Source organism: Stenella coeruleoalba (assembly GCF_951394435.1).
Source record: "Stenella coeruleoalba genome assembly, chromosome: 9".
Classification (NCBI taxonomy): domain Eukaryota; kingdom Metazoa; phylum Chordata; class Mammalia; order Artiodactyla; family Delphinidae; genus Stenella; species Stenella coeruleoalba.
The window spans coordinates 72,923,922-72,940,275 of record NC_137155.1 but is presented as its reverse complement, the minus strand read 5'-3'; the positions used below and the strand labels follow the sequence as shown (position 1 = coordinate 72,940,275).

Sequence of the window (16,354 nt, the reverse complement as noted above, 5' to 3'; positions counted from 1 at the left end):
TCTTAACAAAGGCTGGGAAACAGAAGTCACAGGTGCAAAGTGCTAACTGGGAATTTGTATGCCACAGCTCTGATTCACCAACTCAAATATTTTCTTGACTGTCTATCTACAAGATACTGTGCAGTGTGCTGAGAGGGACACACAAGAAAACTAAATACCATAGCAGCACTCAAGACGCTCAAAATCTAATGAGCTTCACTTATCCTTTTGTATGCTTTTAAAATTTGGATCAAAAACCCTGTCTCTCTCTGTTCATTGGCCCTAATCTCTCCTTAATGAAGGGATCACCTGAATAAGTGATTTGACATAAAAATTGAGAACAGTGAAAAACGGGGATAAAATAATTGTGAAAAAAGAGATCAGGAGAAATGGCACTATATTATCTCAAAATCTGTATGTCTTCTTTAAGAGGAAGAAGCTCAGAAAGTGAGCATCCCCATGAAGGCTTAATTCTCATATGGAAACTTGGTTAAGATACAAATCAACTCTGCTCAAAATCCTTACATGATCAGATACGTATTTATAGGAGCAAAGAAAAGGGGGTGGAAAGATGTAAACTGAATCACGAGTGTTGGTTACCTCAGTGAGATGGCACTGCAGGAGTGGAGGAGAGATCATAACTGCCTTATTCTTTGACTTGTTACAGTGAGTACAAATTATTCTTCCAACTTAATAGGACACCTATGGTGTGTGAGTTAAATGAGATGGTATACGTAAACTTCTTAGCAAAATGTCTGGTACATAGTAATACTCAATATGTAACTTATATGACAAAAAACTGAAAACACTCCAGTTCTCAACTGGGAATCATGGAAATGATGCCGAAAATGCAGGAAGGATACAAGCCCAGGACTGAGGTAACTGCAGTTTCCTCTCACTATTTTTTATAAAGAGCCCCGACTAAGAACAAAAGAAGGGTGTTTAGCAGTTATAACCTTTACCGGCTAGACTGAGAAAGGGTTTAACATGGTCTAAAGAATATAAAACATGCCTTCAGCTAATCTGATATAGGCAGTGAAATTTAGAAAGAATAAAAGTATTGACAAAGAGTCTATATTTTGCTTTTATATATAACCTGGTGGTGTGGGTTGAATTGTGTCCTCCAAAAAATATATTGAAATCCTAACCCTTGGTACCTACGAAAGTGACCTTATTTGGAGACAGGGTCTTTGTGGATGTAACTTAGTTTTAGTTTTAGTTTCAAAAATGGTAAATATCAACAGATAAACCCACACAAACAAACGTTTTGGGGTCCTTAGTAGTTTTAAAGGGGTTCTGAGACCAAAAAGTTTGAGAACCACTGGTTGATATTAGCATCTATTTTTAATTGAAAAAAATGGAATCAAACGATACCTAATATTTACACCTTTCCTTATCACTTAACAATATATCTTAGACAGTAATGGTAAGAATAGCACACTGAGTACTTATTCGTGAAGTCCTGTGCCGAGTGCCTTGTACGGACTATTCCATTTAATTCCTACACTAATCCTGTGAAGCAGGTGCTCAACTAGCACCCTGGATATTTCTGGTGCAGGTGATTGGATTGGAAGATCACATTCTCAGAAATACTCATTAGCTATGTAACCTTGAACAAGCACCTACGTCAAGGGCTGTTATGAGAATTAAGTAATTTATATTTGTAAAGCACTTAAAATAACGCCTAGAACATAATAAACACTACAGAAATGTTCATCAGCATTTAGATGGTATTTAAAACTCTGAGTCTAAATGTCATCATCCAGAGTTGTAGATGGAAATAGAAAGGAAGGCTTAGGACAGGCCAGGGGACACTTCAAATTTGGGAAGTTAGGAAGATGAGGACAATCTAGCCAGGAAGACTGCAATTTCAGGAGAACTTAGAGAGCATGGTTTCCTAAAATAAATAAAATGTTTTAAGAAGGTTGTGATGACCTGTGTCAAATGAGAGGCCAGGATAGTGAAAGAGGTAGTGTTGCAGAGAGAGAGGGTGAAACAGGAATCAGGGAGAATGACTCAGAGGTCTGCAGAAAACTACCAAAAGGAGGCAAAACAGGTGGTAAAGTCTGAGAGCTTACGGTCAACTTTCAAAGGAGCTTTAGATGTTAGGGAAGAGAGGCAGACGATGATCTAGAAGCATGGACAAGGACCAAGGAAGACCTCCACCCCATAATTTGCCTCTGTTTCTTTCTTATCCCTCCAACTAGGACACCGCCAGAATCTTTAAGTTCATTTACTCTTCATACCCCAGATACCTGTTCAGGGAATCCCATATGAGACAAAATAGCTCCTCAAACCAGCCTGGTCCCAGGTCAAGGGTTCTAGTAGGAGCTAATCAATTTTAGGGATGCTTTAGAGGTTTGTACCCACCATAGGGGAAACTCAGACTACCAACAAGCAGAGTGAATAAAAATCTGACGTCTGCCCTAAAACATATCTACTCACTGTAGGATTCTCCAGATCAGTGGTTCTTAATGGGTAATGATTTTGCACACCCCCTCCCCTAGGGGACAAATGTCTAAAGACTAGCAGTGTCTAGAGACATTTTTGGTTGTCACACTGGGGAGCAACAAGGGGGTGGGCTGCTACTGCATCTAGTGGGTAGAGGCCAGCAATACCGCTGAACAGCCTACAATACAGGACACCCACGACAAAGCCATGTGGCACAAAATGTCAATAGTGCCAAGACTGGGAAATCATACCCTGGACCAAATGACCTGGGGCAAGAGGAGCTTTAAGAGGGTCCTCTTATCTGAGCACACAATCCCACCCATACCAGTTTACACCAATTCTGACTGAGTATGGCTAAGGGGCCAGACCAGTCAGCCTTATGAATTCTATTTCCAATCTACTCAAATAGGGCCAGGGAAAGACAGAGGAAAAATGTGAGGTTAGCTAAATGGTATAAGTTAAAAAGAGAAAAATTGTGTCATATATCAAATGTTAATAAAAGAGGCGGGGAAGAACAAAAACAAAAATAAAATAAAATAAAAATTTTTTAAATTAAAAAAATAAAAGAGGCAAAATTCCCCCAAATGAGAATAAGCAAATAGACTTTCTTTAAATTTGAAAAAGAAAGACTTTCTTTAAATGTAATTCTTTTCATTTTGAATAATAAGTAACACCTCATAGTGAAGTTCAAAAGCCACCATGCTCTCTTATTAGCTCTATTCACTGCCAAACACTCCTTCAGTAAGGAAGGTGCTTTTGTATTCTTGACTGCAAAAGGAAGCTAATTAAAGTGAGTTTTTGAGAAAACATCCTGGGAATTCAAAATAATTAATGTGGTGCTTTCAAAACGAGAAACCATGAATCTTTTTTTTTTTTTTGAAACCATGAATCTTGACATTAAGAAGCCTATGTTTTCTTACCTCATCAATATTTCACTTACAGGATCAATATTTTGATCCATAACCATCGACAGCTGGCCTTCCCAGAATTCCCATTCATTCTCTTTCAGGATAAATCACCAATGAACAGTTTTTAACAGTTTTCCCTTTCTTAAGGGATTGCCAGAGAAATGTTTTAAAGAGTCTACTTTCTACAGGGAAGGCATTCTGACTCTGCCATTTCTATGTCCACTTTAAAATCTGCTCTAGGAAAGTTTCGACTAACGCACACGGGGGAGGATGGCTGTGTCTTAATGAAAACTTAGATCCTCCTGCCCTAATGCTTTATCAGCAGGCTGCCTGGAAGCCAGCGTGCTGTTTTATCAGAGGAAGCTTCCCAGCAAGATGGTTCGTGAGCACGCTGTTGAAGGAGTGGCCCCTCAGGGAAGTCCCCGTCTACGCATGACCCGTGACCTGAGAGGAGCCAGGCTGGCCCAACTGTCTGCTGCAGGGCGGGGACCAGCTTCGGCTTTAACAGAAAGAGGGGCCTCAACCTCCCCTCCTCCGTTTAGGGTTCCAGCAGTTTCTGAAGGAAAGAGCACTTTGGATATTTCTCTTCAAAACAAATCTCCACCATGTCTGACGGTGTCCTTCACTGGACTGTTTACAGCACTAGGGCCCATATCTACTGGATGCTCCATAGACCCAGTCGAAAGACAACATGTATTGGTCGTCTAATAATATGACAGATTTTTTTTTTAGAAAAGTAACCCAAGAAATATATACATAGGATTATAGATATATACATGTATATGGATGTGTGTGTATACAGATATGAAAAGAGAAGGAGAGAGACTAATTGATTCATTCAAGAAAAAGAAATCATAAATATCCCAAAATGCCCATCAGGGGTATAGCTCAGAAAATTAAGACATAATTATGTAATGGAGAAAAAATAGGGAAGAAAGGTAAGCACGTCTACTATATGCCAGGTGTTTTCACATTATCTCATTTCATTGTCCCCATGACTCCCTCAGTTACTCTTTTAGGTAAGAATCATTATCCCCAATTTATAGAAGACAAATGAAGAGCCCATGAAAGGGAAGGAAGTTGCCTCGAGTCACAAAGCTAGTGAAGAGCAAAGCTGAGAGTTACCTGCAGGTTTTCCTACTCCCTGCCCAGCATTTATTACACTGGATTCCAAATTTTCCCCCAAGATCTATTTGTAGACTAAGTCAACAAATGGGATTGTAAATATAAAATAAGGTTAAACAAAAATCAAACCATAGTATAGACATATTGCTTTTAATCATGTGAAATTTTATATGTATATACTAAAAATGATGACAATCAGCATGAGACTGATTTAAAAAACTGGAATTAAAATCATCTGAGTTTGTTTTTCCTATGAAATTGCTTAAGCATATAATAAAGAAAATCACCAAAATCTGTTCCTCCATGCACGCCTGTCCCAGGCTAATTAAGGTTAAGAAAAGGCAATAAATATAAAATACCCTGTTAAAGGCTGAATGTGGCTGGGCCACTTTAAGATACAGAAATACCCCATCCTTCATAAAATTCTCAGCTCTTTCAGGGACTGGTAGAGTTTCTGCACTATATCAAAACCTGGAATTTCTGCAAGTTAAAAAGCTTTGCAGGCAAGTCATGTTTCTACAGAAATCTCCTTTTCTAAAATTTAGCACTATATAGCATTCTTTAAATTCTTCCTTCGACCAAAAGAATTTAATCCTGGGAGATCCCCCTTGCAGTGGCTTTGCCTAAGAAACATCTATCACCTTCAGTCAAGTTAGAATTATCTTGGAATCTCCCTCCTCTGTTCCTCTCCTCACGTCTGGTGGCTAAACTGCTGTTTAATGGAGTAGCCAGAACCCGAGCCAGAAGTATGGGCCTCACTTGGGCCTTCACATTAGACTGTAACTTGCAGAAATAACCAGGGCTGAGCCTGGAGTGCAGGTCCCCACCACCAAAGAGTAACTGGGAATTTACATGAATTACTACCCTTCCAGAGACAAACTGAGGAAAGGCTCACTGGGTTTACACAGTCCTGTTCTCAAACCCAAAAGCTGAGAATTGGGCAGGATGCCACTTTTATCTTACCCCTCATTTCTTTTATTTTTATAATGGGCAGTTACCTGTCTCCTAATTCAGGAAGACAGTAGAAGAATAAAACGTTGACAAAGGCTTTCTGAGATTGTTTTTAAAAAGAAATGGTTTATAAATACAATTCCCACTGGTGTCCGTTTCTTTATGAAAAGTATTTCTTACTATAAAAAAAAAAATGTGAAAAAAAAAATGTGGAAGTAAAAGTTCCTCAACTGGTTTCCCTTAAAACCACTGCTTTTATTTAAAGTTACATAATAATAACCTCCTTTGGTTCTCTTCTGTTTTAAAACTCTCACCTATTTTCTCTTATTATGTTGACTACCACTAATAAAATATCCTGATTCAAGAACGTAGGAAAATGCTTGAAGTGACTATAATAAGATTAGATCATAATGTTATTAAATTTGAGAGTAGCAATTTGAGCCATAGTTTATTCAAATCTTCCTAACAACTAAACACAAAAAAAGTCAGTTAGCTAAAATGGCTGATCTCATTCTTGGCTTCTGGCTACAATCCCAAAGGTCTAATAATAAGGATATCTACTGAGATTTCTTAAATAGGCCAGTCACTCTATTAAAAGCTTTGCATGTATTATCTCATTTAATCTTCACAACACTCCTAAGTAGTAATCATTATTATTAGTGTATTGTTATTGCTAAAGTTACTGTTATCCCCACTTTACAGATGAGGAAACAGGGCACAAACAAGCTGAGTAACTTGTCCAAGATTACTCATCTACTAAGTTTGGAGCTAGAACAGAACCCCAGCCCTTATGGGACCACCACACCATCAGTGGTACTATCTGCCATGGCCCCATTCAGTGGGTTCCTCCTTCTGTAAGTCAGGTGCATTGTCACTGTTCCCAAACATGAATTCAAACTCACATCTCTCATCATTTTCACTGCTTCTCTGGTCCTCCCGAGTCTTCTGGCACACATTGCTAGCCTTCTTTTGATGTAGACCAAGACATTGGTGTCTCGTCCTGAAGAGGGAGACATAAAGCACCAAAACTTAAAAAAAAAAACAAGAGCTTTCAGCTCAGCAGTAAGAAAAAATACAGAGGCGTATTTTTCATGCCCTTAAAGGAAAACCTCAGAGAGAAGAGTCTGCTCCTTTGACTTTTCCTTACTGCCAGGAGCACTGACAACTTTTCTAATAGCAGAATGCAAACAGAGTAAAGTCAAAGTACTTAGACTTCCAAAGGTCAAATCATGTGACTATTAAGTCATGCTTTTGAGTTAGGATGTTGAATATTCGATAAATAAAATCATCTGCTACAAAGTGCTGGGAAAATGAACATACCCACATTGCATGAGGTTTACAAGCAAGAATTCCACATTCTTCTAGCGTGCATGCTTTTGGTGAAGATGCAAAGAGGTGAATCTCAGGTTGCATCCTGATGATCTATTTTTTTTTCCTTCTTGACATTAAGTCTGGAGAAGCCTCATCTTGAACTTCTGTTTTACATTATTCTTTCCCTAACACTAGTGACATCATAATCATCTCCAGGTCCCCAAAGCAGTCAATTTTAAATGGCAACATAACACATTCCAGATATGACAATAGACCATGCAACAAAATGAAAAACTACCCTAGTGTTAGAGAAAGTATTGACAAGCTAAATACTTGTAATAACAGTCACTAAAATGGCTCTTAAAAAGTACATTAACAACTTCTCATCTTAATCTCTTCTTTAATTATGTGTATTTCTGGATATGTTTCCAGACCAGTGAGAACATGTATGTACTTAATCCTCAATAAAATTACCATGTTTTAGAAAAATATGACACACCTGTTATAGATTAAGTATATGTATAATATGCAGCTATTAAAAGATGTTAAGACCAAAGTACTAACATTTCAAGTTTCAAACAATGAGAACAAGATGTGTGCTGAATATCCGCCAAGTACCTACAAATTACTTTAAAGATGTGATTATATGTTTTTGGATAGATTTAGGCAACAGGTTGAAGGGATTAATTTACAGAAGAAAAGAAATAAAGAAAATTTCTCAAGTTATATTACAGATTATGTAATTTTATGTATTAATCCTCATTTAATTCACAAAACAGACATTTACTATATATGTCTTCAAAATTCACTGTGCTATACATATTTTTTTTAAAAAAAGCAAGATATAGATGGTGATTAGAGACTTGACTAACATATATACTACTAAGAATAAAAATTAAAACCTGTGTATTGAGGGGTTATGTGGACAGACTTATACACACAGGCCACAATGCAAAGATCTCACTATACCTTAGTCACAGGGACTAATGCATTCAGTTTCTGCACCAAATCCAGGCTTAACACTAAAACTTAATTTTATAATCTCAAATATGAAGGAGATACACTCCTACTCTCCAAGACGCAGGAGAGAGAAATGAGAGAAATTCCATTTTAAAGAAACAACCCAAAGTTTGGTTAGACAATGAAAACACTCCCTCTCACAAGGATCACTAAATTTCTGCTTAAACAACCAACAAATTGACAAGTCGAGGAGCTCAAGAAATTCCAGAAATGATTTTGTTGTCTTTTTTTTATACCATTCCCCTAAAATAACACTGACTCTCAGTTTAGTGTACTAAAGTGAAAGGTCTCATTTTGAAGTTATGTTAAATAAAAGAAACCATTATTTTAAATAATTTAAATATAAAATAGATAGATAATTAGGAATTCATGGCTCTTTCTCCCTAGGAGCCAACAGCAGTGCTTCCTAAATAAGAGCTAAATACTGAGACAATCACCAACAGCTGTTATATTCTTAGCTGTCCTATTGCAACCCATGCTGTAGAAGACCCATAAGACAAAACCTCTGAGAGCATTAACGCTAATTTAAGTCCTGTTTCCCAATTAGGATTTAAAACTATGGGGCAGAGAAGCAACTGATAAACAGAAATACGTAAGAATTCTGAGGAGCAAAAGGGTCACCATTAAAGGTTATTACTTTTATTTCTAGAGTTAAAAAGCTAGGGGCAGGCATGAAAACATGAACAGTGATGAAGCTATAAGTTAATTATGTGCTGTGCTCTTGTGGGGAAGAAAAATTAATAAAAACAAAGAAAGGCAAAAAACAATATTTATTCTAATCTAGGAGAAATGTCTTTTGAACTGGACTGAAAATCTGCTCTGATCAATCATGTTACAATTCTGATCCCCCAACACGTCAACCTGGAGGAAACCTTACTATGTTGGGCTTCATACTGGGATCCATGATGCTGTAGCTGCTGAGAACGCCGGTAACAGCCGTCTCCAGCTTTCAGGGCCTGCTTAAACAGCTTTTCTGCTTCAGCAATGGTTGTTGCTTCTTCTTCAGCCAAGAGAATATAAGCAGTTGCACACCTGTCCATTCAGATAACAGCCGCCATCAATTACAAATCCAAGGACATTGTAATAGCTGTAGGAGTGCATGCAGAAGGGCAGGAGTTATGCCAAAACATGCAGAGTGGCCAACTGGTTCATGCACCCCTGTTTGTAGTTGTTGACACAAGATAATGGTACAAAAGAAATGTCTGTGTTTTAGCTTGAGAGGTAGGATGAGTAGTGTTAGGAGCATATGGACTCTGCCCCTTATTAGTGTGTCACTTTGGGCAAGTTATTACTCTGCCTCCCTGATGGAGAACAACATGGAATCCACTTGTTCACAGCGTTGTTGTGAAGGTTAAGTAAGGTGATGCATGAAAAGTGCTCAGTACAGTAGTAGCCAGCATGTGGTACATGCTCAACAACGTCAACTAACGATGGCAATGATAATAGCTGTTATTAAACATCTCCTTCTGACACTCAAAGTTAGAGATACCATAAAGTTTACTTTTATTTACTAAACACAGATTCTCTTTAGTCTAAGGGTTTATTCAGAATGAGAAATTCATTAAATCAAGGAAGTTATTCATTTAACAAGCAGTGCTTCAACATCCCATTACAGTTAGCACTGGTTTTCTATGTCAGAGAAGAATACTGGAAGAACCTACAGGTAGGGTTATTTCAGAAGAGCTCAAAATTAGATTCAGCCTCAGTAGCAAACAAGGGTTAAATCTCACACCTTTAACAAAAATAGCTACCACCTGTTGCTTAGTTTATATTAAGCACTGTACCAGGCACTTAACATATATCGTCTCATTTAATCCTTTCAACAACCTCTAACATAGGAAGTCAGAAAGGATAAACACTCAACCAACGAACAAGGGGAACTCTTGAAAATTTAAACCTTCCAAATCATAGAACAACAACCCAAATGCCAAAGAAAGGGAATGTAATAAGGAAATGGTGAGGCCAGAGCAGACCACACAGGTCCTGATCTGTGCATATCCCTTGGCTTTCTCCACTGCCTCTCTTGTGGTCATTTCCCTACTTATCACAACCTCCATCAGACCACAAGAGAGAAAATAAACAGAAAGTGAAACCAAATGTTACTTCTACTATTCATAAACTACAACAGCCAGGTAGGAAAAGGAGGCTGAATTTATGGCTTATGTGAGATTTGGGGTTACTAGTTAATCTTAGCCTTGAGAAGGGGTCTTGTAAGTTCTTTAGCCAGTCCCTCTAATTTCAGGCAGGACTGATCAATAGGGCTTTAAACTGAATGTGGTGAGGTAGGGAGAAAAAAACGCCCAGAAAAAAAGCTGTAAAACCAATTACTGTGGAGGGCAGCAGATATGACTTGGAGAGAACAATTATGATGCTAAAACTGCCCAGTGATTCATTGGAGAAATAAATGGGTTGGGCATTGGGAAGCAACACTTCAGGCTTCAGATGCCGACACATAAATATAAGGTCCAGGGTAATGAAGTGAAAATGGAGATTATAATACTGAGTGGTGGACACAGTATCAGAGGAATTAGCTACAAGATTATAGTTGGTGGGCTGGGAACTCAAGACAGGTTGGGGCTAGCTTGCTTGCTTTGTTTATTTATATTGCAAATAGCACTCTTAGGAGGAGAGGCAGAGTAGCACTACTGGCCAAGAAAACATACATCTATGTAGAAACTCATGAGTCTGGGGTAGAAACATGCTAAGAGCTTATGAGTGAAGGAGAAAGGAAAGAGCAATAGAAGTGCTAATGGTTGGGGAGTACAGAACAGACTGCTCAGCTCAATGGAAGATAGAGATGATGCATCCTGTCACAACACAATACACATACAGAAGCAAGAAAGTATGGTGATGGGGGTGTCAACCATCCAGATATCTGCTAGAAGAAGTCTCATTTGGTTAGAAGTAGGGCACTCAACAGGTTCTTGACTTACTTTGGTAATAATTTTATCTCCCAGATGGTAGAGGAAGCAATTAGGGGAACTTCAACTCTGGACCTAATTCTGACCAAGAAGAAAAAAATAGTTGGTGAAATGAAAATTGATAGGAACATTCAGAGAGAGTTACTATGTCATTTCGGACTTTAGGATAATCAGAGAAGGTAAGGTGGATTTCAAAAAATTCAAAGAAAAGAGGCGTGATTCAATGGCATGAGACGCAGAAGGAAAAATGGTTTAAGAGGATTAAGCAGCTTCCAAATGTCTAATCAAAACTGCAATCACAAATGACCCTCTCAGGAAGAAAAGAGGGGTGACAAGTAACCACTATGGCTGCACAGAGATCTCTCACAAGGTCATATTTCTAAAGGACATGTAAAAAAAGATGGAAAGAGGGCATGTAATGAAGCGCTACAAGAGAAATGAGCTTTTCAGAATAATGTCAGGAGAGCTACAACTCCACATTAGCTGAAGCTTGCAAAACAAAATAAAGGCAAAACAAAAAATGTTAAAGACAACCATCTATTCCCTGTTTTTAAATTATGTTTAAGGCCCTATCACCACCCCCACTTCTCCAAAACCATGACAAATATAAATAAGCAAAAAAGACAAACAACACAACAACAACAACATCAAAACAAGGAAAGTTTATAGTTAGTAGCAGCAGATAATAAAGAGAAAACAAAACTCTCTAACTCCTATTTTGTTCCTGGTTTCTCCATCAGGGAGAATGATTGTCAGACTGACAAAGGGAGAAGAAACCCTAAAATGAATAAAAAGATGTAAGATAGCAAGTAACTGATCTATTGTAAATGAATTATTGGACTGGGATAGGCAAAGCCCAGGAAGCCAACAGATCCTGTAGGCAGCCCTCGGAATTGCTCTCTGTGTATTGTTAAGGAATCACAAAGAATGGAGAGGTTCTAGAAGATGAGATGCCTAATGCAGTAAAAATGTTCAAAAAGGGGAAGAAGGCAGACTTCCCAAACTACAGAACAGCTATTTGGAAAGATATTCTAATGGGTTATTAAAGGGATCGTTTCTAAGCATTTTTAAAAGAAAGTAGTGAATGCTGGAAGCTAGCTTAAATTCACTAAGAATAAATAAATCAGTTTGTGCTAGCTTAATGTACTCTAATGGATTTACTATACATTAAAGATCCACAGCTACAACTGGCCTTTTTAAGATCAAAATGCAGAAATATGGGCTGAATCACAGTGTAACTGGGTGGCTTAGTAATTGGTTGTACAATAAATACCAAAGGGTGATGATCCAGGAAGACATGAACCTGGAGGGTGGTTTCTATATGTCATGTCACAGGGTTCTATCCCTGGTCCTGATACTTTTATTAGAAACACGGATGACACATAGAAGGCAGGCATATCAAATTTATAGATGACAAGAAACTGGAAAATAAATATGTTGCATGACAGAATCAGAAACCAAATAGATCAACAGGTTACACTGGCAGGATTTCCAACTCTCAAGTGAATCTTTTCACTAAGACCTCTGAAGATTCTGTAACCCTCTTCAGAAAAATCATAAAATAGTTTAACAATGACCACTTGGCAGGGAGAATGTCGAGGTGAGTCAAGCACCAGATGGGTGTTTGAACTACAAGACCTTCAAGGTCTCTGCCAACCCTGAGCTTTTATGACTCCAACTTTAAGAATCTTTCTCATTTCCTGACATCTCCAGACGAAACTTCCCAGCCTTCCTTGGTGACCCACAGAATGTTTAACAGCACTAAGGACAGCATTTCCTCTTATCTTTGTCTTGATCTTGAAATATTTTTAAAGTATAATTTCTTCACTTTATGTTTTTACTATGTTTTCCCTACTAGCAGAAGTTCTACCTAGAAAATGTGATGGCAGAGATAAGCATTCTATATCTGGAAAAATGTCCCTGTCACAATGTTTTAGATATGTAAAGCACTGTATTTATTTTATGTCCACACATTATTCCATGGCTAGCCCTTGAAGGATTTAATTTAGGGTCATAGCAAAGCCACTAAATTGTTGTCTAAAATGACTAAAACTATCTTCACATGGATGTCCTTTATAAAAAAAATTTTTTTAATAAATTAATACCCCCCCAGAATAATCCTCAAGTTCAAATTCATAGTTTAAGTAGCCCATGAATGGCAACTGAATACATTCAGCAAGCAAGATTTCCCCCCACTTACTCATTTATCTCTAAGGCTTCATGGGCTGCAGAAATCCTAGCTTGGGGGTTTCTCTCTCTCCAGGCTTTCTGCATTACTATTTTAGAAAAAGACAGAAAAGCACGTCAATAAATACTTAAAAAGACTCAGTACAGGTACAGCTAAATTAATAGCTTTCAGCTTGAATTACAAGAGAACAGTTCACTTACCAAGTGGGTTAGCCCAAAACTCCAAAGTCACACAAATACACTCTAATTTGCTATTCCATTGTCCTTCAATTGCTGATATCAAATCTTTCTTATGCTCATAAAACTAGAGGTCTAACATCTTATAGACTAACCCATAGTCTATAATCATAGAGACTTAATCTTGATTAAGATTTCTTAATCAAGAAAAGAAAAGGCATTCTAACAGAGATTTAATATTTCTTTTGCTCATTAATATCATTTGTTGTTAGAGAACATACATTATTTTGCACATTTTGGGATGAGATTGCTACTAATCTCTTACTTCTGTTTAGACACAGCACAATTTTTATCGGTCATTTTCCCAAACACTTGCTACAGGATCTGGATATTAGAACATTCTAAAACCACTGGAAGAATTATGAGTTGGATCAGAAAAAAGTGCTTTAGACTTTTGCTTAACATGCGTACCTGTTCCCAAAGTTTGCTGCAAACCCAGTTTTTATATAGCAGAGCAGTTTGTGAATATATTGTGGGAAGCTTAATGCTTGGAATTTTCATTGTATTATGTATCCACCATGGCAAGGGTACCTTTTTAAAAAGGGTAACAATCTCCTTATCTAATTTGTTTTATAAATTTGTATCTTCTAAGTTAGTTTCTTAGGAGCATGTACATATTCTTTTTTTTTAAGGTTTTTTTTTTTCACCTATTTACTTTAAGCTTGATAATATAAAAAATATCAGTAGGATTATATGGAACTCAAGCAGTATGAAATGCATGCTAAACAAAGTCTCTTCTAGGGTGGAAAACAAATCTGGATGCCAATAACCAAGTCCATGCCCCCATTCAATGCTAGTGAACCTACAAATAGGCATATGAATCACTACAATATATTCATTATTTATTTGGGTTCACTGAATTTCTAACTAGAATATCATCAAGGAGACATGACCTTTCACTCTATCTCAACCAAGGATTTAGTTAGCTTCATGGTATATTTTTTAAAAATAACATTTTAAATTATAAAGAGGGGACCCATTTCTATATTAATACTTCATTGCGATAAAGCCTTTATTTAAGTATCAACAATCTGGGTTTTACTGGTCAATCTCCAATTTAATATTTTATTCATCAGGGTTTTTGTAGAGCAGATATTCTACAAGTAGTAACCTTGATCTTTAAAACAAACCAAAAAGCCCTCCCACTCAGTAACTATCTAAAGTATTTTCCATACTTGCATCTGCAGGACGCAGATGGTCCGAGTCACAAGTAAAAAATGTCTGGTGGTCCTGGGCAGAGAGGTTCATGTCATAGTAAGTCAGAGGCTCTCGTCCAGTCACCCAAGTGTACCTGTAAAGGAGAAGTAAGATGGTCAGGCACTTTTGAGGGAGGAAAGCAAGACCTACAAAATATTAAGCTGCATAGGTGTTGAACCATAACACACTGAGTACTATTACCAATAATAAAATAATAATCATCCTAGTCTCCCTTTAGGAAGTATATCAGCAGAAAAAAAGTAAAAACAATTCTGCTATATTTTTGTCTTAAAATTTTAGTAGCACTAGCTAATGAAAACCTTTCCTAATTAGTATTATGAATAGAGATTTCCCCAAAGCTATGAAAATTCTTATCTGCCTAATTACTCTGCAAAATAAAATTCTAACATTACTTCTGTGGCATCTTTATAACCATGTTCCAGGTAAGCTTCAAAATATTTTTGACTACATAGTATATAGTGAAAAGAATAACGTAACAGAAAATCTCTAAAAACCACACATTTTTGTATGTTATCCTTATTCCAATGCTAAAATATTTATAAAACAGAAAAATCAAAACATTTCAGGAGAGCATCAAAAAATGGAAGCGCTATACAGACTGTTAAATGACCCCTAAATGAACCTGCAAAAACATTTACTGCTGTCTTTGCTCTCTGAACTAGACCCATTTGTTTCCCAAGCTGTCAAAATGCTTACCGATTATATTCAGCACCCCTAAATAAATTTAGTGGATTTCGCCATACTTTGCATTCTGCAACAAAAAGAAATGTGAAAATATTACACACAAGTTCACAGACACTACAAGCTAATTAATTCAGCAAAACACCCTTCCTGGCCATTTGATAAGATAATTTTATTCTCTATCCTCTACATGGTAAGCAATGTGGAAAAACTCTGGGTAGTTAATCAGGAAATGTAGCTCAGGCACCAGGACTTTGGAAAGTTTCGTCTAATCTCTCCAGGCCCAAGTTTCCTCATTTGTTAAATCAAGGCACATGCCAAGAGCAGCTAGTTCATAACCTCTATAGTCACTTCAAGAGGTCCAAATAGATTGTATAAATTTATTTCTAAATTATAGGTAGAAGGTATCAGTAGAGGTAAAACTACTTTCTGTCACTCTAAAATATATCTTACAATGACTACCTATATAACAAGCTAAATTTAACCTCCAGAGCACAATATGTAAAGAACCTTAGACTCGTAATTAGGGCCTATGCTAATATTGATTTTGTGATAATTCACCAGCAATTCACATTGCTGTAAAGGAGTGGTAAGAAAATTAATACTAAAGTTACCATTATGGTAGAGAGAAATGCTATGAAAATAAATGGTTTTCAAGTACTTTAACATTGTTTACTTATGCAGACACAGGTAATTAATCATCATACTAATATCATAATGTTAGCATGTAATAATAGATTATACATCTTGTTATACAAGGACCACAGACAGAACCACAGGACTTTAATTTAGAAAAGTCAACCATTAGCTTTTAAGACTGTGTTATAGTAAATGTGTGACTAATAAGCTACAGTTCTTTTAAAACAGTCTATGATTAAGAGTTTCTAATGATTCAGAATGCTACATTTCTTTGAATGAATAATTCTTTATTAGAAAATAAAATCAGTTAACAGTATTTAAGAATCTATGTGTGCTGTCAGCCAAAAAACACACCCAGAGACATAGATACACAAAAGTGAGCAATTATTACAGAAACTGAAAGAACATTAAAGGCCATGGATGATTCATTAAGATCCTACCCTCAATCCTGTTACATTCAACATCCATCTGTCCACCCACCCACCCACCCACCCATCCATCCATCCATCCATCCAGTATGCATTAACTGAGCACCCAGTGGGTGAAACAAACAAGTAAAACCATCAATTACAATACAGGGTGAAAATGGAGGAAAACATAAAGCACTAGGGGAACACTGTGTAATCTCAATAAATTTTTGTTAAAATAGTGAATGAAAGGTGTACACATAACAGGAAATCATGTTTTTATTTAAAGAAAATAAATTTATCTTTAAGTTAGGGCAGG

At 37.0% G+C, this 16,354-nt stretch overlaps 1 protein-coding gene across 8 annotated transcripts in view; it reads right to left on the bottom strand.

Annotated features, from left to right (window-relative positions):
- Positions 1-16,354, bottom strand: part of ST7 (suppression of tumorigenicity 7) — a 259,694-nt gene that overhangs the window by 84,053 nt on the left and 159,287 nt on the right. For 5 of the 8 annotated variants that reach the window (XM_079931456.1, XM_079931459.1, XM_079931458.1 and 2 more), the window contains exons 4-9: positions 15,005-15,059; positions 14,266-14,381; positions 12,867-12,942; positions 10,679-10,747; positions 8,623-8,777; positions 6,317-6,414 (exon numbers count right to left, since the gene is read on the bottom strand). In XM_079931456.1, the coding sequence (XP_079787582.1) occupies positions 6,317-6,414; positions 8,623-8,777; positions 10,679-10,747; positions 12,867-12,942; positions 14,266-14,381; positions 15,005-15,059 (569 nt within the window). The remainder of the gene's footprint in view (positions 1-6,316; positions 6,415-8,622; positions 8,778-10,678; positions 10,748-12,866; positions 12,943-14,265; positions 14,382-15,004; positions 15,060-16,354) is intronic. The other 3 variants (XM_079931457.1, XM_079931463.1, XM_079931462.1) reach the window with 1 other exon arrangement.